Here is a 23,581-nt window from a genome sequence, read left to right as displayed (position 1 = left end):
GTCCGTCCATCTACCCTCCGCCAATCGGGGAGGGGCCCCAAATACCCCATTAACCCAGGCTAATTCTTCTTCTCAGTGAGCAGAAGATGCTTGTAATGGTTTAATGTTGCATTTTAGATCCATCCACAGGTCTGCCCTGCTCATTAGTGAACCATGTGCAGCTCCTCATAAATGACCAAAAAATGGAAAGCTGCTACTTACAGAAATTAGAAAGGGAGTCACAGCCCCTTTGGCAAGCCCTCTTCTCGCCTTGTTAATTCATTTAACAGTTCAGTTGTCAGGGCTCCAGCTTTGTTGGAAAGCCAGTGAATGTTCAGTGAGAGTCTAGGTACTGATATTAATCCTGGTCCTAAATACAGCTGCTACTAGAGATGACATTCTGCTTGAATGAAATAAAAATTCCTTTAGAGTTACTGCTATACCAGGAGCATTGGCTTGTTGTCATTATCTGCTTGTGGAGTTGGATCTGGAGATCAGGAGGCTCCTAGTACCTGCATAATTCTTGAATAGAAATCACAGGTTTAGGGTAGTCATGCTTCCCCTAAATTAGAGAGGTGAATAAAATAGAAAGCAGCAGTACAAATCCTTTGCTAACAAGCACGCACATTCTTGTGCTTCCTCTTATCCAGCAGGGCTGCTCTGGATGAAATATAATGGAATTCTTAATTTTCTCTAGCAGCTACTGCTGGAGGTGTGTGTTTGTGTGGAGGAAGTTATGGAAAGGGTGAAATATGCCAAGAGATACTTCCCTTTAAACAGGTGATAAAGGCACTTGTGTGAAGGAGAAAGGGAAAGTGACGTGTGTCATTATAAGTGATGGTGACATTGACAACCTTCATGCTTCACAGGAGCTGATGCATCTGATTTTTTTTTCTTTTTAATTTTTTTAATAATGAGCTCTGACAGCAGACTTGGCACAGGAAGGAAAAAGACGCAGCCAAGGACTGGGAGATGTAGACCCTCTTCCCAGGAGTCCTGCATTGAAATGCTGCCTTGGCTGCTAACATCAGCTTTTGGAAAAGTATCTGTCTTGCTTTCACTTTGTCTAATGAAAGTTGCGGTCTGGACAGTAGAGGAACAATTTTTTTCCCCTCCACCAATTCCTGACTTGAATTTTCTCCCATAGTACAAAGCCTACAGAAGCCAAAGCAAATATGTTTCCCACTGTTACCTGGAATTATTTTCCTCTGTCTCCCTGCCTGCAGCACCATGAATGTCCCTAGAGTTCATGAACTTGTTTATTTTTCATTCCTCTGCCCACCTGCATCTGAAGCACTGATAATGCACTCCAGAAGGCTTCATCCCTGTCAATTACAGCAGGAGAAGCATTCAAATTCTTCTGGGGTGTCTCTGGGCTAGTACAGACAGGCAAGGAATAGAAATAGGCCAGGGACATGAATAGGCAATCTAGACTTAGGCCCTGTCTACACTTACCTGTGAGATTCGGCGGCAGTCGACGGGAGTTACGCAAAGTACGCAAAAAACTTGCGTAACTCCCATCAACTGCTGAGCTTCTCTTCTGCGCTCCGTCTGCACTGCGCTGTGCTACTTTTGTAGCTGGTCTTAGTACGTCAATTTCTGGATCAACTGAGCGGGTCTGCACTGACCTCTCAGTCGATCCAGAGAAATCGATCTGATGGTGGCGAATTTGCCACCGTCAGTGTAGCCGTAGCCTTAGGGGAATACAAATTGGGGGCTGAATATCTAGGTCCGAGAACAGGGATTGTGCCCAGGAAGGAGGAACAAGTAACAACATTTTGGGTAATGAAGGCTAAGTTCTAGACACCATCCTAGACAATGCGTTCAGCTGCTCCCAGCAGGGTTCTTTCTCTCTTTGATTCTGCTTCTGCTATTGGAAGAGGATGTGGGTACAAGGACTTATCCTCATGGGCTGTTTTCATCCCCTGATGTAAGCCCTCTCCATTACTCTCAAATGTCCTTCCAGAATGGCCAAATTGGCATCATTTCCCCGCACCCCCAATTACTTTGGGGTGTGAGGAGGAATCGTCCCCCCCTCAAACCTCCCACCCCTTATAGAAAAGGGGCTTCCTCTTGTTCCCTTCCCAGAATGTAGTTGAAATGACACCTTTGGAGAGAAGTCCCCAGTACCTTCTTGTTGAAGGCCCAACAGGAAAAACAACACTTCAACACATTAGGGCTAGACGCTTCAGTCACTCTAATTTGGCCCCCCTCAACTGTTTTCCCTCTCTCCTTTTGGGACACGTGCTGCAGCTGTGTGTGTGAATGACTGCGTCTGCAGATCGGAATTACAGTTGATACCACTGCTGCAAAAACTAGTTGGACATTTCCATTTTAAACCCCATTTTGGGGGAGATTAAATATTTTGGCCATTTCAAATTGCATCTGTCTAAAACATAGGCTAGTTTGTCAGCCTCACTGCAGTATTTTCTTCTGTTAAAGAGGTGGGAGTGGGGGATCAGTCTCATTCTGGCCAAGCTTTAAATAAAGTATAGCTTAGCTTAACACCCCCACTCCCTAAATAAAGCTGTACCATGGTGTCTTGTACTGGCAGTGGGCTGATTCCTCTTGGCATGTAAAAGTACCAAACTTTTGAAATGTAGGAAATATTTTAATTGTAAGGGTTATCTTCTGAACATGAGCCAAAGGCTTCTTTAGGTGCAGGTGAGGGGGAGGAGTATGTGAGATGTTGTTTTCCCATTTAAATGTGAATGGGCTGCAGAGCCTTCATGGTAGACAGTAGTATTGGGACATTGTTATTCCACAGTGGACGATGCTGTTCTCCAGCAAGGATGTTATTTAAAATCATTCCCTCAGCTCCTTGAGCAAGGAGAGGTTTTCAGCTGACTTCTTCTGCCTTGGTGCCTAGTTTACCCAGCACACCATGCCACTCTGCTTTGCACAGAAACCTAGCAACAGCAGCAATACTGCTGTGAAACTGACTAACAGTCTGGTATCTGAAGTACTGTACTGGGATTCAGAGTTAAGGTTTGCTAGCCAGTTTCCCTGACTCTGCTGCTTAAAAGAATGGAGTGACATGGAAGCAGAACAAGAAAGGAAAAATATAGGAAGGCAGAAAGAGAAAATGGAGGGCAGGAGAGTTTTCTGTCTTGACTGGAGTTTCCATTCACATACCTTTCTCCAACCTCTTGTGCCTTACAAGAACCCAGTAAAATAATGGCCCTTATCCAAATGGCGTGGCTCTTTATGGTGTGTGATCAGCCATTGGACTTTGAGTATTGCCTTGTACCGGTATTTCTCTGGTGATTCTGACAGCTTTTGTGAAATGTTAAACTTTTATAGTCTCATGCTATACATGGGCATCACTCTGGGTTTGTCTGCACTGAGCCCAAATGGGACCTGTGATTCACTATCAGTTCAGCTCCACTGGTGGTAACACTGGTGTGGACAGTGCACAGCATGTCTTTGAATCCTGCCAGGTTAGGACACAGTGGTGAAAACACCTGAGCCTTACCTATGTTAGCGTTTTCACCACTACTCACCACCAGAGGGGCTGCACTAATGATGAATTATGGATACGAATTGTACTAATATAGACAAGGCTTATCTCTTGCCTACTAATATTTCCATCCATGCTACTCTATTAGGGGTGATTTTAGGATCTCACACTATTTGGAGGAGAGCAAAGCGGTTTATTTATTAAACACCCAAACTGAGTAACTTCAGCTCTTTAGCCGATATAATGGAAAGGGAAAATGTAACCAGGCCGGTGCAAGTCCCTGGAAGAAGTGTCCTAATGTCAATGTGTCAAAAAGATATCCCTGCAGGTCACTGGGGACTTCAATCCATTGTCAAGATAGAAAGGAAGGAACCAAGAGTCATACTGCTGTCAGAGCATGTTATCCTACCATATAGAAAAAGGAATTTTAAAACAATGCATTGAAAAGATTGAGACACAGCTTTGATCGTTTTATCTGTCTTTAATTCCCTATCAAGAATGCAGAAGCTCACTGAAATCATGTGCTATATTTTCATGCTGCAAGTAAAAGCAGCTGACTGAGCACCTCATTAACAGCTCATTAAGCTGTTAATATCGGTCATAAGCAGCCCTCCCTACAATCCAATGCTTTATACAGTGCAGCAGTTTCTTGTTTAGCTCTAGCTTAATTGCCTCCTTCTATCATGTTGCTATACAGGAAAGATATTAGTGTCCAAGCTAAAGTGATAAGCATTTTTGATCAACAGAGCTTACCATCTCTTCGCCTGTTATCATTTATTTATGTTCTATTGTACCATAGTTGCCATGCAACACTTGCCTGGACAATTAACTTACCTCTTACAAACCTGACAGTCCCCTGGCAACTGGCAGCAATGACCAGTTGCAGATATAGACTGTATCTACACTAGCATTTTTCAGAAAAACTCCTACTGTTGCATTACCACCGTGCAAGCACTTGTGAGAGCACTACTGCAAACCAGCTGGCAGCGTTCATACTGGTGTGTTGTATAACCCTCCTAGGAACTAAGTTCAGGGACAGGTGACAGAGTTTGTGTCCTGTAGAGTTGCATCTGCACTAGATCTTTGTTCTGTGTTAGTACAGGACCTATCACAGTGGGGTCTTGGTCCATGACTCTGGCCCCTTCACCCTACAGTAACACAAGTAGTAAATAATAATAGTCAATGAGATCAGACAGCACATGACATATATTAGTCAGTCAGCTTAACTCATTACCGGAAGGTGCTCAGATATTATGGTGATGAGAGTGGCATAAGAACCTACACGATATGAAATAGAACACATCTGCAGACTTAACTATGGAGGGGCTAGCAGTGTCAAAGTGAGGAGTGGCTTCACTTGCTGTGAGGATGGATTTTCCATGCAGACTAGGTAACCTTTCTGGCTAAAATACATGCATACATTCTCTCATAGTGCAAAGGGTCACATCACAGTGAATAGAATCCACAACACAAAAGTCATTGGCCAGCAATCTTCCTCAATGTTGGCTGTCTTCACGCAGTCTTGAAGCATACCATACTGCATCCCATCCAGTCAGCCACATTGTCATACCGCACTTTCTGCATGCCCCCGCCCCGCCCCCGGGCACCTGGCACCAGTCCCTGCAAAACTTACTTCAGCAGTCATCTTCTGCTCATCAGACCCAATGTCCTGCAGACTGAAGTTTTCTTTTTTGGCTTAAATGGAGAAATGCTATTAGAAGATATTGTACGTTATCAGTTATGTTAAACATGAAGGGCTTCAGATCCAAACCATAACTATGTTTTCCAAAACCTAGCAGGTGTCTAGTCACCCAGGTACTGCTCATGGACATACTACATTTGTGTGTCAGAACAAATGACAATATAGCAGAGTGCCACTGAATAATGCATTTATTTGGTCTGTTCAAGATGAAAAGTCTGCCATTACTCTTTCTCCAATCTATGAACCAAAAGGTGCATGTGGCCAGCCCAATACTCTGTTAATAGCACCGTGTTTGAGACTCTGGCTTGGCCCTTTATTCCTAGGGTCGCAGGAAATGAGTGCTATAGATGCAACCCATAATGGTGGTGGGGAAGGGTGTGGCAGTTCTTGGGGTACCCAAAGTTGTGTCTCAGCTTGATACCCCCTGCCTCTAGCAAGAGGGAATCTTGTGTGTGATAGCTGGATGTTAGCTCCCTATCACCACCAGCTTGTCAGCCACTCAAGCTCTCTTCTCTGGGCTGTGCCAGTCCTGAATTGCCTTGCCGGTTAACTAAGGCTGCTCCTGCAGCTAGATACCTAATGGGATTTTCAAAAGTGTCTAGGTGCCTATCCCTAAGGGAGCTGAGCCCTTGAATACCTTTAAAATTCTGGATCTCCCCTGAAATCATTCCCCTCTGATATCCAGCTCCTGACACTGGCTTCTCACAGAAATCCCAGGTCCTCTGCTCCCAAAGGAACAGTGTCCTCAATTGACCAGTTTTATGGTAAATCATCATTCCTATATCACACACAGCACTTGTGAGCACTTATAATAAAACAAAAGGTTTATTTAAGAAAGAGATTCCACTAGAAACAAGAGAGTGTGATTGAAAAAAATGGTTACAATATAAAACAGAATCTCAAAACACAAACTAGGGCCTACATTTATTAACAGTTACCTTTCCCATCTAATAAAGTAGACTTTCCTCTCCAGAGGCCAGTCTGTTGTAGAGCTGTCTGGCTGCTCAGGAACCAGGATCCAATCTTTCATGAAAGACCCCTGCTCAACAAGACGTTTCCTCAGTGAATGACTGCAGAATGTCTTTCTTCACTTTGTGACTTATTGCATCGATCTTTTGTCTCTATTCACAGAGAGGGCGATCCCCTGTCTGTTCTGTTTCTTTTTACCTCCAAGTTGTGTTGATTGTTTGCAGTTGTCTTTGGTGGTTTTCCATTGACTGTTCTGGGATGGGGCAAAGGTAGACAACTGAACCTTGCATTACATCATCTGCTGACCAGGGAGAAGTGACAAATCCCTCCTACTTGAATACTAACTTTTATCATAAGGCATAGTTTCAATAGTTACATTATTCCTTAAATATTACCCATCCACACACATTGCAATGATTATGAGTATTGATAAGTTACAAGCTTCCAGTAGAGATCTTATATGTTACCTTTCATGGATAAATACCATGAAAGTCATGTATTAGGTGTAGTGGGTTTGTCAGGTCTGAGACAGGTGTTGCTCGTAAAGAACAGTGAACTCTCTGCCTGTTGGCACCAATGAGTCTCTGCATCACAAAGGCTGTGTCATTGTGTTGCTCCACAGGTGACTGTACATAGGAAACAATCCTACCATGCCAGGGATATGAACTAGCTAATGTAACAGTATTTTCCATCTTTAATTTCTGAGATACAGGAGTGGTGCTGACTGGATGTGATAGGAACCCCATCCAATTTCTTTAGCCTGAAGGACAGCCATCATGATATAAGGTATTAAGGGAGTTGGAGGAAATGGAGGAAGGTCAAGGGCTCTGAGGTTTTCCCCCCACCCTAACAGGAGTTGGTTTTTATACCAACACTCTTTAGTGTTTAGTGTATGGCTTTATACTTCATTTTACACTTGCTTTATTAGTTTTATCCTATAGCCTTAGCCCTAACAGTAATGTGTCTGGGATGATGAGGTGAAGGAGGGAGCCTTCCATTCAGGAGGATGAAGGGAAAAGAGCAGAAAGGTATACTTTTAAAACGCATATTTCTGCAGTGACTGAATGGTACACATGTATTCTTGTTTCCCATTGATTTTGATAGGAGAAAAGATTGCAGCTGTTTGAGCTCCCCCTAGTGACACTTTGAGCTAGACTGAATCCCTATGAAATGAAATTATCGAGGATCAAAAACAGCAGCATGCATTTTGAAGCTTAGGTCTGTAATTAACAGTGATTGAATTGAATAATATAGCATTCAGTATTGCCATCTGCAAGAAATCAATGAGTTGGACCCCCCAAAATCATGACATTTAAAAAAATACATTGTTTTTTCAGTCTGATTTTTTAGTTCCTCCTGCCCGTCCCTAATGTGCGAGCATGTGTGTGTATGTGACCGTTCTCCCGAATATATTGGGGAAGATGATTTTGGTCCTTACGGCAGGAGCGCTCACTCCCATGTTTGCTCATCTCCTGCCCAGCAATTAAACATGTTCTTCAGTCCTTCCCCGTCAGGTCAATACTGGGGAAGCTGGGACCCTTTCCTAGTTGACACAGACCCACACATGAATGAATATATGTTTGAATAACAGCTCTCACATCCCTGTGATACCAAGCATATACCTGGATACCTATCCTGATGAAGAGCTAGCACAGCCTCTCCTTAATAGAAATGTAGATGCACCTCTGTATATCCATAAGCATGTGAAAAAGTCTGTGGTCCTGATTCTGCTCTTATTCATACTGACTATACACCATTCCAACTCTACTGACTTCACTGGAGTATTAGAGAGACAAGGTGTGTGAGTTAATATCTTTTATTGAACCAATCTTGGTGAAAGAGACAAGCTTTTGAGCTTACACAGTGTTCTTCAGCCTGAAGAAGAACTCTGTGTAAGCTTGAAAGCTTGTGTCTTTCATCAAGAGAATGTGGTTCAATAAAAGATACTACCTTACACACCTTGTCTCTTGACTATCCTGGGACCAACATAGCTAGAACACTGCATTCAGTGGACTATAACAGGTTGGCAGTGTTTGAATGAAACACCCCACCCTATTAGCATATGTTGATCCTGCTATTAAATTTTAAATGGATTTTGCTGACTCACTAATGTAAGTGACTCATTACCCCAACTGGATATAAAGGTGGTGGGAATGGCCCACTGCAAAGACAGAAACTAGGAGGGATTGTGGGGGCAAGCAAGCCAGATGAGAAGGCTTGAACTGAACTTGGTTAATTCTTGGTTAATAAAGCCAGACCTGGGGAAGGGAGTGAGTTTTGACTCCCCACCACGGTAGACTTTGTTTTAAAGCAGATCGGAAAAGGCATCTTCCCACATGGTGTTACTCCTAATTTATACTGATGTAAGGGGGAGGAGAATCAGACCAGTATGTTCACACACTGTCAAACACTCAGCAGTGTCTTTGCCGTATATTCTTGCATACTTGAACAACCTTCATTACATCCTTGGGGCTGAATTCTGAATTGTGCTCTCAGTGAAGCTGACTGTACTCTCATTTACACAAGTTTCACACTGGTTTAACTCCATTAACTTTAGTGGAGTTAACCCTAATTTACACTGATGCAACTGAAAGCATATTTTGGCCTTTGGGTTTAATCCTGTATATTCATTTGTAGATGCCCAGTGTTTGTAAAACTGTTACTGTTCTTCCTGAGCATGGGCACATCTCTGCTGACATCAAAAGAGAAAAAAAAAAAAAAAAGAGAAGAGAAGAGAAGAAGAAAATACCTTTTATTCTTTCCCATGCATCCCTTTCCCACCTGCTCTGTACCAGATCTTGAGACAGTCTGACAGTTCCATAGGTGGCATTCCTTTTGGTCCGTACTATACACAGCCATTTGACTGATAGCCCCTTTGGCCAATGGGATAATCACTTTTAGTTCTTTACTAAGGAAGTAAAATCACATATTTCAGCAGCAGAAAAAGGTACCCTTTCTCTTTTTGGGGTGAAAGTAATTCCTTGTGAGAATGCATATACAATGTGATATTTGTGCCCAATACTAGTATATGAGAGTCACTCAGGCATTGACTGCAGGCATTATAATTGTGGTAACTTGTGCGGCTTCCAGGCAGTAACTGACTCCTACAGACACATTTATGGATGATTCAATGGAAACTGTGAAATCCCCTTTAAAAGATCAGTGAGCTTTCAGGGGAGAGAACACAGCAGTCCCATCTTAAAATGGAAATGGAAGGAATTGAGAGGGGAAGGAGCTGGTGGAAGAAAATTACCTCTGCTTGACTCACTCTCCATTTTACTCAGGGTCTTAATGAACTAATCATGTTTGTTGGATTTTTGTTGAGAAATGATTGCCCCTTTGGTTTCGAAATCACCCCCCGAGTCGGGGGCTGAGGGAATTCTATTCCACTTCTGGTCCCTGTTTCATCTGTTATCTTCTAATATAAACTTCCACTACAGTACAATGAACATGATCTCAGTCTCCCTCTCTCTCTGTGTACACATGCTCAGAACACGTGTGTTTTTAACTCAAAACATTGCTGGATACACTTCCTGGTACCACAAAAAAAGCTGGGGACACAGTGTTTACTTATTATTTAGAGCAGCTTTTACTTTACTTTCTGTGTCCTATAAAAATGCATTAGAAGAGCAAAGACTATATCTGCATATGCTTCAAGTGCAGAATACAAAAGGGGGGACTGGCTTGGTTGCAGAAGCTACTGCAGATGCTCCAGGGTCCTAAACACCCTTCTGCCCAGGGTGCATTCTCTTCCTCCTCAAACCCCTGCCTCGGACTGTAGTCAGTGCATCTTTTTATTTCTATTAAAATATGACTCTGCTAGCCTTTTCTCACCGTAAGGTCTCCAGGAATGTGTTTAGCATTGTGGGGATGTGAAAGATGTTATCCAAATTTATGTTGAATCATCCTCCATGGGTTAATATAGACTAGGAAAGGCTCTCATTTTCCCTGTATTGATCTACTCTGTCAAGTAAATCAACATATGGAATTCTCCACTGATGAATTAGTAATTAGCTATTTCTGTCAATTTTAGCTCCGACTAATGGTAGTTAGGGCTTCTCAGAGATTGTCTGAGGAAACCATACTCTGTGCTGAGACTTCTTCATTTTAAACCACAAGGTGTTATGATCCTATTTTAGCTAGTAGCTGGCATATCAATAGCTTTTGAGGCCAAAATCTGATTTCCAAATAAGAATTTATATCAAATGACTCTCTATTTTTCATTAATCATATTATTTTTGAGACTTCAAGGCTATAATACATATGTACTCTGTGTTTGTGCTTGTCTGTATTATTACATATATAAAATTAATATTGAACTGGCATATTTAGAGGGACATTGACACATATTTTAGTCCCAAATGTGGCCCACCTTAAAATGGCTAGAACTGGATGGGGAACATCCTCTAGATTCTGAGTATCTGTTTCTGAAAGATCCCATTCTGTCCGTGAGAAACTGCTTCATCTCTGGCTGTTTCTATAACATGAATTAACAAATCATCAGAGTTACACAGCTGTCGTGATGGCATCAATGTTGCTGGAGGAACACAATAAATAGTACGTCATCCCTAACCCTCATTCCGCAAAGATGCCATCCTTGATTGCCCATTTAAAATTTTTTCCAAGAACTATCTTGGTGCTTTCTCCCATGCTGCTCCTTATGCACAGGAGGAGCTACTGCAAGATCTGCAAAGCTGCTTCTTTGTCCTCCTATCATTTACCTCCTTAAAATCTTCCTCTGTCGTGATGCCTGCAAAAAACTCCACAGTGATTAGACAGCTGGTTTGCTGTGCCCACTGCTTATCATGATGATCACTGTCTTCCCATAGCTTCCTTGTGCTCCTGCCCCTTCGTCTGGGGTTTTTTAATCCACCTGTTCTCTACAGTCTTCTGTTGTAAACATTTTAGGGAAGCGGATATCTTTTTGTTGTGTTTGTACAATGGGATCCTGACTTCTAGACACTAGCATAATATAAACAATGATTATAGAGGAATAAAAGCAGCCACATTAATTTCCATGAAGAAGAACAGAAAAAAAATAAATAATGCTCACTAGATAGAAAAGGATAAGATGTGTTAGCAAAATAGAAACACAGAATTGTTTGAAAATTGTGGAATCAAGGAGATGCATGCTGAATAGCATGCTGCAGTCCATCTTTGTTTCATTGCATCTCTCCCTTCAACTTTCATCTGAGTGTTGTCTGTCTAAATAGCAAGCTCCTGAGGGCAGGGATTTTGTCTTATACTTGTCTGTAAATTGCCTAGCATAATATTGACATTATATAAACAATAATAAAATCAGTACAGAGAAATTCTCAGCTGCCCACAAATATCACAAACAACAGTAGCAGCAGGGGGCATTTCATAAAGAAGGTTATTATGATTAAACAATAAAGCACAAGGATTTGTGGCCTACAGTGTGCTGTAAAGCCTCATAGCAACTGTCACTATGAAAAGAAACGAAAGGCCAACTGTAACATCACATTGGTGAGAAGTTCCATATGCCACACAGCTTTGGGAGGTAACAACCCATGGTAATAAGAAGCAAAGCTGGGCTACATACGCAACTGTTTTGTTGGTTTGGGGTTTGTTTGGTTTTTTTTTAATTTTCCCATTGGTTGAGTACATTATAAAATCAGAGGAGACCACTGTGATCATATATCTAGTCTGACCTCCTGTATAACACAAGCCAAAAGGATTCCCTGAATTAATTGCTGTTTGAACTAGTGCATATCTTTTAGAAAAACATCCAATCTTCATTTAAAAATTGCCACTGAAGGAGAATCTACCACAACTCTGGATAAATTGTTCCAATGATTAATTACCTTTACTGTTAAAAAATGTGCTCCCGATCTCCAGTCTGAATTTGTCTAACTTTAACTTCCAGCCATTGGATCTTGTTATATCTTCATCTACTAGATAGAAGAACTCATTATCAAATTTGTGTTCCCCATGTAGGTACTTTAGACTGTGATCAAGTTATCCCTTAACCTTCTCTTTGTTAAGATAAATAGAGAGACTCCAGGTGCTCAATCACTACAAAGCATGTTTTCCAATCCTTTAATCATTCTCCTGGCTCTTCTCTGAACACTGTGCAATTTATCAACATTCTTCTTGAACTGTGGACACAAGAACTGGACACAGTATTCCAGTAGTTTTTGCACTTAGTGCCAAATACAGAGGTAACACGACCTCCCTACTTCTAGTCGAGATTTTTCTGTTTATACGTCCAAGGATCATATTCGCCCTTTTGACCACAGTATCACACTGGAGTTCATGCTGAGCTAATTATCCACCATGACTCCCAAGTCTTTTTCAGAGTCACTTCTTCCGAGGATGGAGTTTCCCATCCTATAAGTTTGGCTTACATTCCTGGTTCCTATATGTATAACTTTACATATGGACACATTAAAGCAAATATTGTTTGCTTGCTCCCAGTTTACGAAATGATCTAGATCACTTTGGCTCAGTGACCGATTCTCTTCATTATTTGCCACTCCCCTAATTTTTGTGTCATTTGCAAACTTTATCAGTCATAATTTAATGTTTTCTGCTAGGGCATTGATTAAAAATGTTAAATAGCATAGAGTCAAGAACTGATTCCTGTGGGACACTACTGGAAACAAACCTGCTCGATGATAACTCGTTTACAGTTACATTTTGAGACCTGTCAGTTAGGCACTTTTAAATCCACTTAATGTGTGCCATGTTAATTTTATATCAGTCTATTTTTTTTAATCAAAATATAATTCAGTACCAAGTATATTGCATCAACAGTGTTACCTATATCAAACAAACTTGTAATCTCATCAAAAAAGATATCAAGTTAGTTTGACAGGATTTATTTTCCATAAACCCCTCTTGATTGGCATTAATTATATAACTCATCTTTAATTCTCCGTTAATCGAGTCCTGTATTAACTATTCAGTTATTTTTCCTGGGATTGATGTCAGGCTTACCAGTCTATTTACCAAGCTTGTCCTGTTTACCCTTTTTAAGCACTGGAGTAATATTAGCTTTCTTCCAGTCATCTGGAGCTTCCCCAATGTTTCAAGAGTTATTGAAAATCAGTGTTAATGGCCCATTGCACTAGCGCCACTGCAGCACCACCAGTGCTAACAATACAAGGAGATCTATTGTAGCCTGACAGTATGTTGGGTATGTTAACCAGCATGTTATCTGAAGGTGATTGGCACTTGCAGCTACCATTGACTTTGCTGTGGGCCAAAAATTAGGCCACTTACATTGTAGGTGTCCAAATAGAAATTTAAATGTCAAAATTTAGCCACCCATATTAGTAAATTTTGGCTCTAACTTTCACCTTTTTGTCTCTCCATGTGTTATCTTTGATTTGCTATCTTTGTGTCATTCTACTGGCAACATACCAACCCATAATTATTATTATTGTATTAATTAATTATACAATCTGCTCAATCAGCTCCTTACTCTGTCTCTGTATTGTTGACTGATTTTTTAAAGGCAGCAGCAGCAGCCTCGCAGGTGAACTGAAATCCTATTTTAAAAAAGCACTTACAAAAAGCTACATGAGATTCCAAAACAAAATACATGTGCAGACTTAGAAATGACAAATAAATACATTTTTCAGAGAAATTGAAATGCTTTTAACCTGCCAAGAGTTGAGTTCAGGCCCTCAGGGTTCTATGTCTCTCCTGCTATAGTTGATAATGTCACTAACACCTAAACCAATGTCAGAGATGCAGTTCCCACCCTGTTTTATGTTTTAGTGAGGCCAGCAGCTATGAAAAACACAGAGCCCTGAAATCTTGAACTGAATTCCTAGAAGCTAAAAAGCATTTCAGCTCACCTTTAAAATGTGTTTGCTTGTATTGGTAAAGTATGTCCATGCATTCAGTGAAGGTTTTGGGGTCTCAAACAGGAGAGATTTTAGGGATGTGTTTCATTCTTTTTAAAACATTTCATGTAGCCCTTAATGTAATGTGCTTTCTGCCGAGCATCAAGCATAAGCAGCATCCCTATGTATTTCAACAGGAAATCTGTGCATGTAGGGAGAGCAAAGCATCAGAAATTGAACGTTGGGCAGCAAGACGGACTCAGAGGGCACCAAACATAATTTACATGTCATCAGGATTCTGGGGTTGTAAATAAGAGAATCTGGACAGAATGATAACTGGCATTTTTAAACATTGTGTTATCTAGACCATAGTTTCTCAACCTGTGGTATGCGTACCCCTGGGGGTATGCAAGACACAGGCGGGGGTACCCGGGGAAAAAACAGAGTGTAGGGGAGGCGGGCAGCAGCCCCTGCTTCCTGCCAAGTCTCAGCTTCCAGCTGGGAGGCAGGCAGAAGCCACCAGCTTTTGGGGAAGGCACACAGCAGCCCGCCCACATCCTGCCCTGTCCCAACTCCTAGCTGGGAGGGAGGCGGCAGCCGCCTGCAGCTTGCCCAGGTGTCAGCCTCCCTCCCTGGCTCAAAGCCCAGTGCCCAGAAAACTTGTCAATTTCACTGCTTAACTGAGCAGTTAAATTGACAACTATGACAGCCCCAGATTTTATCAGTTACCCTCTTTTCCTGTCTCTCTCTCGCCCCTTCCTCCTCTCAAATCTATGGCAAAAAATTTGGTGTGGCGCTTTATGTTCCCCAGCATTGGCATGCCACTCAAAGCCTCCTAGCTTTGGCCAACATCACCTCTAGCCCAGCTATATACTTGAGTTGTGCACCTCTGGTGTAAAGGTGGTAACCCTACCCACACCAGATCTGACATCTGTCATATCACGGCCTTATATACTCAGCCCTTCTTCCAACATATGGCTCACATTAGTCTGGAAATATAAAATCCCATGGAAAATTGAGTGTTGGGATACTTATTAAAATGTTCAGAAGTTAGGGGTTACTTGCTACTTAAAAGGTTGAGAAACACTGATCCAGACATGCTGTGAAAAGGGTTTTAGGACATGGTTAAAATGACAGTAGTCTGTGTACACTAGCTCTTCTGCTGCTGTTTGCAGCATTGGAGCTGGACTGCTTCTAGTCCAGGACTGGGAATTTGAAGAAGAATGCTTGTGTATATGCAGCCTCAAACCACAATCTCTCTGTCAGTATAAGACATCCAGTTTTGTTACTACGCAGGACAAAAGTAGATTGTAAAACTGATCTGTTTTCCCCTGTGGTTATGCATATTTCTGGGTTTTCCTAGTATATCGTCATCGCCAAATCTCAAAGATGTATTTGCAGGATTTCTATTATGTGATAGGCTCGGTTGCGTGTTCTGATTTGTGCTATAAAGCCTTCAGCATCTGAGAGTTTCAGGTCGAAGGTAGCAGCATGAAGTTGCACTGCGCATAGCCATCAGGTGAGCTTGCTGCTACGTTCACCAGTGAAATCTAGAAGAGGGGTTGGATTGCAGAGCAGCAATTAAATGCGTTCACTTGACTAAACAAGCACAGCTTGTGTTTTATTTACACCCATCCTCGCCTCATGCATTTGACACATCCAACTGAAAAAGAAGCTAAAAAACAATAATAAGCAAACAGCTTTAACTGAGCACCAGGATAATGACCCTGCTCAATTTTGCCTTTCACATTTTAATTGTACAACAATAATTTTTAGGGATGCCGATGGCAAACATGCAAAAGACATTAACTTTATTTATGTTTTGGGTTATTAATGTGGCCGTTAAAATTCCTCCCGTTAGTTTTGATTGAATTGTTGGGGGTTTTTTTTGGTTTTTTGGTGTGCGATTCTGTCGTTTAATGGAGCGGTAAATAAGAATTTCTGATAATGAGCCCAAGCATCTGTCACAACAACCTGGTGCTGGCTATTAACATTCCCATTAACGGTAGGGTGGGCAGTGATAATATGGAAGCCACGCAGTTAGAACAAAATAAATAGTTGGTGTCAGGCTGAGTGGGTGTTAATTACTATTTTATTTTATAACCCTGGAAGGCGGGGGGGGCAGGAGAAGAGTCTGACTTATGAAGGTCATTCTCTCTAAAGAAAGAGCTCTCTAGAGGAACAGATAACCAGGGCTATCTTACTTGTGTGATGAATGTTTTATCACTTCTATTTACAATCTATAAATGGGCATGGAGCAAAGAGAGAGCTCTCTCAGGCACTGTGGGCAAAGGCAGCAATACCATCTGCACATGCACAAGGAGACAGTAGGAGTGGTATTGTTTTATGCCCTACCCTCTCCTTCCCATTTTGGGAGCTCAAACAGGATGTGTTTAGGCATCTTTTCTGTAAGCAAAACATGTGCTGTTTGTTAAGAGCTGCTGTAGGCTAAGACAGCAGGTCTAGAAAACAGACCATGCATGCCAGTCACTTGGGAAGAAGTTCCACTTACACTGAGCTGGATCACAGCAAAGGGGAAAGATTGTGTGACCAAAGTACACACAAAGAAGAGGAGAGATTAGTTTTCTGATATTGTGCAGTACAAAGAAGGAGAAATGGCAAGCATGTGAATGAATTATACATCAAGCCAGAAAGAGACAAGATTCCAGTCTGTTTATATTTGAAGATAGAATGAAATCAAAACTCAAAAGTATCAAAATCCATTTTCTGTACAAAAAATGTTAGTTTAATTGAGTTGTTTCTAAAGAGTTCTGGACACAATTTTAGAAGATTCAAGCCACCCTCCTCTTGCTTTTTGTGTATGCAGCTCCAATTGTCTGAACCTCATGGCAGCAAACTGCAATAGCATATACAGGACACTATGGTGACCTCTTACTAAAGAGAAAGGTTGGGGGAACCTGAACTACTTCTGTACGTGTTTATCTTCAACAATTAACCATTCAGGGAAGCCAAGTCACCATGGAACAATTGCCTTTGAAGTTAAACAACTGCCTGCTGGACTGAGTGTACTCAGCTGGTCTGTATGGGACAGAGAACCCAGCTGTCTCCAAGAGACACAATTGATTCTCATTCCAGATGCACCACCAGTGAGACTTCTCTGAGGCATTTGGTGGATTTAAAGCTGATTCTGTTTCTTGGCTGACTAACCTGGTCACTCCATAAATGGAAAAGTACAACTTGGATATCAGTCTCGTCCTGCTTGTCACTGTTAATTCTCCTTATTTCGCTCTCTCACTGTCTCTCTCTCTCTTTCTCTCTAGCACCAGCAATGGCCCCACAGAACATCCAAGTAAATGCCCTTACTGCAAGCCAGCTAGAGATCACCTGGGACCCACCTCCTGTCGACAGCCAAAATGGGAACATACAAGGCTACAAGGCAATACCTCTTTCCGACTGCTTTCATTATCTTACTTGGCTTCTCAGTTACCTGTGAAACAATCTTCCGACTGCAGCAACCTTTGCTGCACAAGGCAGACTAAAGCAATGCTCAGGTTGCAGTAAGGAACATGGCATTATGTCCCAAAACCAAAGGGAGAGAGTATAAGGCAGAGAAAAAGAGACACGGGTATTAATGTTTGATGGAAATTCAGTGCATACAGAAAGCAGGGAGCTCAGTCTACGCAGGCAACATGTCTGCTCCAAATACCAAAGGCACAGAAAAAGTGGGGGTGGGAACTGACAGCTGTTATGAGCCATCAGAAAATCTATAACTTTATCCTAACTGTAAGAATGAGCCACGTCAGATTTCAGAGAGTTTATTTCAATTCCTTAACTTGAACAAAATTAAATAGTATTTATTGCACTTGGCTTGCGGAGACACAAGGCACGTTGCAGAACCATCTTATTTTGTGTCTCCCTTTGAGAGTGGAAGTGGGCAAGCCTACAAACACTGGAGGTTGGCTTGAGTTCAGTGTCTGGCTCTGCCTTTCTCCATGTATCTAAGTCTGCAAGTGAAGTAAAGCCAAGCCAGTGAGAATAATCTGGCATTACTTCTTGGCAGTAGCAAGCAAACTTATATATCAATTTATGTACTTTCCCTCGTGTATGTGTACAGATAGTTCTATTAGCTTAGCTGGTAGAGCCAAGGTAGGTACACTCTTGGCTTGGCTCTGACTTTATGCCTTCTGGCTTGCCCTGGCCTGCTGTATAGTTATCACTGCCAGGCCAATCCATAAAGCAGTGCTACCAATGGCTTTGGAGGTAACTTATGAGAATCATCATCTCTGGAGTTTAAATTTTATGGCTTCAGGATAAGAATTACATGGGCGAAAAGGTGAGGAAAAGTAACCACATGAATGCTTTAAAAAAAAAAAGCCTTTTTTACTCTCTCCAACAAGTTGTTAGAAGGTGGCCAGAAGACAACCTGAAAGATTAAAGGGTTTGCAATAAACACCTAATGGTAATACTGTTTGTGTTGATACTTCTCAAAGGAGGTGGATTCTGTGTCCTAGACCAAGGACCTTTCCTTGTCTACTTAGTAGCCATACCAGAATGCCAGCACTAATGGGCAACTCACACCTGAGATTGGTTTGGTACTTGGCCAGTTATTTCTGTGTTCTAGAAGATCGTATCTAACGTCATTAGGCCATGTCACACTGTCTATACTCTATTTTTAAAACACCCTTCTCAGGAAACTCTCTTTGAAGCTAAGGGGAGTTTTCCTTAGTAAAAATAAAATCAGGACTTCAGGACTGGGCATATGGTGAATAATACTAGTATTCCCAATAACTGAATGGTCCAAAGCTAAAACTGCCAACATCTTTCTGGTTATGGGTAAACGAGAGTACCTGTGTTCCAGCCTGCACCACAGTGAGACTGTAATCTGAGGGCAGGATTTACTTCAACATCTCTCTGTTCTTAACAGATTTATTACTGGGAAATGGACAGCCAGAATGAAACTGAGAAAGTGAAGGTCCTTTTCCTCCCAGAAACAACAGTTCGACTGAAAAATCTGACCAGCCACACCAAGTATGTTGTCTGCATATCTGCCTTCAATGCAGCAGGGGATGGACCAAGAAGCAGCCCCAGGCAGGGCAGGACATACCAGGCTGGTATGAGATTATTTTCTTTTTCCAAAACATGGTTTAACCTATTTAGAGATTATAGGCATATAACTGGGACCGTTGTTCATTCTGTGTGTCTAAGGAAACAAAATATAGAGCTATAGGGTCATTGTATTTTAGATCTGATTGTTGGATAAATGGTTATATTGTATTGTTATCATTAGGCAAACATTTTGGATCAAATAAGAGTCAAACCTTTGGGAAGGAATTTCAGAACTGATGCTGCAATATGAAGTAGTACAGGCTGGGATAGCAATAGAATCTCTGTCACAAACTGATCCAACAAAAAACTATGGACCTGATTCTGATCTTACCACTGGAGTGAATCAAGAGTAACTCAGTTGAAATAAGTGGAGGTACAATGATAAAACCATGTGAGAGAAGAATCATGCTCTTTTTGTTTTTTATTGGGCCTCTGGCATTATGTATAACCACAATAAGTAATATCTGTGCTGGAGATGCTGATCCCAGAGGGACACATGTTCTATGGATGTTCCGTAGTCATTACATTCTGTGAGAGAGTTGCACCAGCAGCAGAATCTCTCTTAATGCCTTTCTGTCTCTGAGCCCTTACTTTTTGTATCACTAGGAAGGCTATGCCATGCCCTCTGGCTCTCTTTGGGTCTCATTACTAGCCAAGAAACTGGTATTCCACAATGGGAGACCTGATCTGAAACTGAAGATTGCTGCATAGAATCGAGGATGAAATTCACCCCAGTGCAGAAAGCACACACAAGGCCCTATGCACCACTTAAACCCTCAGGGCCAAATTGGCCTTGCTACACCATGTAGTGGCAGAGGTGTGCAGCAGGACAGCACACATTAACAGTCCTTACACTCTGGCATAACAAAAAATGCCATCAGTGTGCACAAGATTTGCAGGCCAACTTTATATTAAAAGTTTGGATGCTTAGTCAAACTGAGACCCAAACATGTGAAAGCATGTGAGCTCTGATGCAAACACACAAGCTTGGAATTTCCATGCACAAATACAAACAGTATACTTGAGTGCAGACCTGACTTGCACATGCACTTTGGATGTCTTGTGTGCTCAATCTGTGTACAACCACTTAACCATTTAGGCTTGAGCCCTAAACCTTTGATGTTTGTCCCTCACTCATTTTTATGTCTTCTACTCCCAAGAAATTGTAGAAAAGGGAATCGCATGGTCCTGGTGATGCAGTTGTTTGGAAATGAAGTTCTCTTCTGTTCTCTTATATCATTCCTTCTACATCTTTATCATTTCCTCCTCCTGTTCTGTTTAATTTCAGTTTTGCAACTGAGTGTCTATTGATCTTAGATCACTTTATATTTCCAAACAATTACAGAAAGGTCTGATATAGTCGATAAATCCTGTTCTCATCTTATTTCCTTTAGATTTATATTGGGCAATAAATACCGTTTTGTAATATGTATATCAGCCTAAACATTCCTGCTGCAATTCAGTGTGTTTGTAATCCTTTCAGCACCCAGCGCGCCCAGCTTCTTGACATTCTCAGAAATCACTTGCACTACACTCAATGTGTCTTGGGGAGAGCCAACCGCAGCGAATGGAATCCTGCAGGGTTATCGAGTGGTCTATGAGCCCTTGGCACCAGTCCAGGGTAAGAAAGCCTCAAAGAACTTATATATTCAGGCTAGAAAAATTGCACTGTCATGTTTTTTATCTCTGTCCAGCTTCCTGCTCCTCTTCATCCAGGTTCTACACATACCTGTGACAATCTGGGAAAACTGTGGGTAGTCTTTATGAAATCTTTGTGAGATTATGAACTCTCTGTATGTATCTTTCCAAGTTGCAAATTCCATTCTGTGTGCAGGGCTAGTTGCCTCTCTCTTTGGGTATGTCTACACTGTGCATTAAGCCCAGGCTCTGACTCAGGTTTGAGCTGAAGCACCCCTTCCATCCAGGAGCCTGCATGTCCTGCACTGGGCCAGGGACTGGGCAGTGGCTCATGTAGTCTAAGCTCTCAGGAGTGGTTGCTCAACAGAGAATAGGTGAGTGGACAAGAGAGAGCGTCTGACTGGAGCTATGACAGTAGCCACGTGGCCATAGGTGGCTGGGGCAACTGTGGGTGTTCTTGCTTTGCTAAAACAGCTCTGTAAACTATATATGACAGTGGAATGCAGCTTTTTTCCATCCTCTCTCATTCCCCTGCAAAGATGTATCAGCATGTTCTTGGGTGGCTTGAAAAGCCATTACACTGTCATTGTTACTCTGTCTGGCAGAATAGTAAACTCAGTGTATTAGTGTCCTGATTGTCTGCCTGCGCTTCATCCCAAAACTGCAGCATGGGTCTTGCCACAGAATACCCCTCACTGAGTCCCAGTTGTGTTGCTGCTAGTGAACTGTATCATCTGTATCCTAAATCAACAAGGGTTGTAATGGCATCATGTGTGTTAGCTATCACTGGCACCAGGACCATTCTTAAAAGAGGAGAATGGCAGTGGTAGAGATTAAGTTGTACCTGTGTGCTTATATTGAGTTTTCAAATAACATTTTTAACCCAGCACTAGATATAATCCCACCTGACGACAATATGACAGTCAAAAATGTGTTATTAATTTGCCAAAAGATCAGCAGGGAAGGAATTGGCAATCTCTCTGAAAACAAATGTAAAATCATTCTAAAGATGAGTTAGAAAAGATTAAGAAGTTTAGGGAGGGAGTTATTAATATTTTTTATATTCCTGATGAATTTCCAGTAGTTCGATAGGATGTCCGGCTTTGGCAGAGTGACAGCAGGTAGAGTAATTTCAGCCATTGCCAATCCATTTTAAATGTCTTTCAGAAGAAATAAGGATATCAATCACTAGCATTTGTTTCTCCTCTAAGAAATAAAGGATTTCTTTATAGCTAACTTCCCATGTCTTGTGCATTGGGAAAGTCGTACTCAGAAATGAAAGCAGGAGAATAAAAGCACTTTTACTCTTTGTTGCTAGTACGGTCTCAGCATGAAGAAATAATACAGAATGGATGTGTAATTCTGACCAGGAAATATGGACAGGACGTACAGGAAATTCAGATACTTTGGAGTTTTCCTGCTTTTTATTGTCTTACAAAATTTAAAGGGAATCTATCTTTTATGTGGAAAGATGAGTGTTTTGAGTATTCTTGTCTGGTACTGATATAATCCTTTCATGAAAGCAGTTAGGCTTTCTCAGCAGTCAATCAAGTCTCGTGCATCAGCGTATAATCTGATTGCTTGTAGGGTCAGGAAGGAATTTACCCCTCCCCTGGTCCAACATCTACAGATTTGCATAGTTGGCAGCTGAATTACATATGAAGGGATTGCCTTCTTCCGAAGCATCAGATTCTGGTTTCTGTGGAGACAGGATATTCAGCCTAAATGGATTACTAGTAAGGCAAAAACTGTGTGTCTGTTCAGTTGCTGGTAATGGGTGTCAGAGTAAAGGGATAATATGCAGCTACCGTTACTGTGTACAGCAGAGGAGCACAAACTTGATGCACCTTTATGAAAAATTAAACCTGCTAAAAACTTCTGCAGCTACCCAGGCATTTAACCAGTTCAGAGACCCTTGCATGGGCAGTTCAGAGTTGTCCTCAGGATTCCAGCAACCTGAGATGGTAAAGTCCAAGCTAAAAGCACCACCTAAAAAGTGGTCATCAGGGACTTAATTCACGTGCAGCTGGATGCAGGAGAGAACAGAAAGGGGACTGCAACCTTAAATGCCCCTTGATCCACCAGAGCCCATTCCTTGTACATGTGTTGTCCCCCTTTCACTCACAGTGGGCCAAGAAAGAAACGTTCATGCTCCAGTGTTGGAGATTCCTTTGCTGAAAATAAAAAGAAATATGTGATGTGTGTGTCTGTATACTGTGTTTCACAAATATATCCATAAAAATACTCTCTGGATTATCCAGAATTGATGTTTCAGTATTGGTTATCTTCCCTTTTAACTAGTTGGCGTGGATGGTGATTACGGTGTAGAGGGAACAAGGAGAAATGAGACTCCAGTATCACCCTGTCATCTCCATGTTTGATAGTAATAAATCATTTTCCCTTCCTCCGCTCTACTTCTCAGATCCATTTGGTGCTTTCTCTCTCCTTGTGCATCTAGTTTATCCTGCTCACCCTTATCTTCACCCTTTTCTGCTCTTCCTTACCGCGTCTGTCTGTGATGTCTTCCCCTTCTGTGGCTGCCCCACTTGTACCCTGAACACTACCAGATCCTCTCCCCTGAATCTTTTTTTTTTCTTCTTAGTCTCTTCTTCCAGCTCATGATTTTGTGCCTTTTCTTGTAGGGTTTTGAACAACTTCTCTCTTACCGCGTTCTAAGCACCATTTAGAATCTTCTTCCTCTGCAAAGCCTTGCTACAGACTCCTCTCTGCTGCTGTCGCCTCCCCATCATTCATATTTAGACGTTTACAATTTTATGTTTTACCAACAACTGACAACAAAACTACCCGGGAGCCTTTTTTCACAGTTTAGGGTTTTTTTTAAAAAAGCTTTGTTTGAAATTTCAGATGTTCTTACTCTTCAGTGTTTTGTTGGATTACGTCTCCACATTTGTCACTGAGAAATTAAACAATAGACCTAGATGTGGAAGCTTA

At 41.7% G+C, this 23,581-nt stretch overlaps 1 protein-coding gene across 4 annotated transcripts in view; it reads left to right on the top strand.

Moving 5' to 3' along the window:
- The window catches only part of SDK1 (sidekick cell adhesion molecule 1), a 640,423-nt gene that overhangs the window by 583,940 nt on the left and 32,902 nt on the right, over positions 1-23,581 (top strand). For all 4 annotated transcript variants that reach the window (XM_067550834.1, XM_067550832.1, XM_067550831.1 and 1 more), the window contains 3 exons: positions 17,206-17,321; positions 18,810-18,996; positions 20,475-20,612. In XM_067550834.1, coding sequence (XP_067406935.1) covers positions 17,206-17,321; positions 18,810-18,996; positions 20,475-20,612 — 441 coding nt within the window. The remainder of the gene's footprint in view (positions 1-17,205; positions 17,322-18,809; positions 18,997-20,474; positions 20,613-23,581) is intronic.

Source organism: Emydura macquarii, unplaced genomic scaffold (assembly GCF_026122565.2).
Source record: "Emydura macquarii macquarii isolate MOO-44397 ecotype Brisbane River unplaced genomic scaffold, CSIRO-AGI_Emac_v2 contig_1348, whole genome shotgun sequence".
NCBI classification, from domain to species: Eukaryota; Metazoa; Chordata; order Testudines; family Chelidae; genus Emydura; species Emydura macquarii.
The sequence above is the reverse complement of the archived record's forward strand: the minus strand, read 5'-3'. Positions and strand labels throughout refer to the sequence as shown.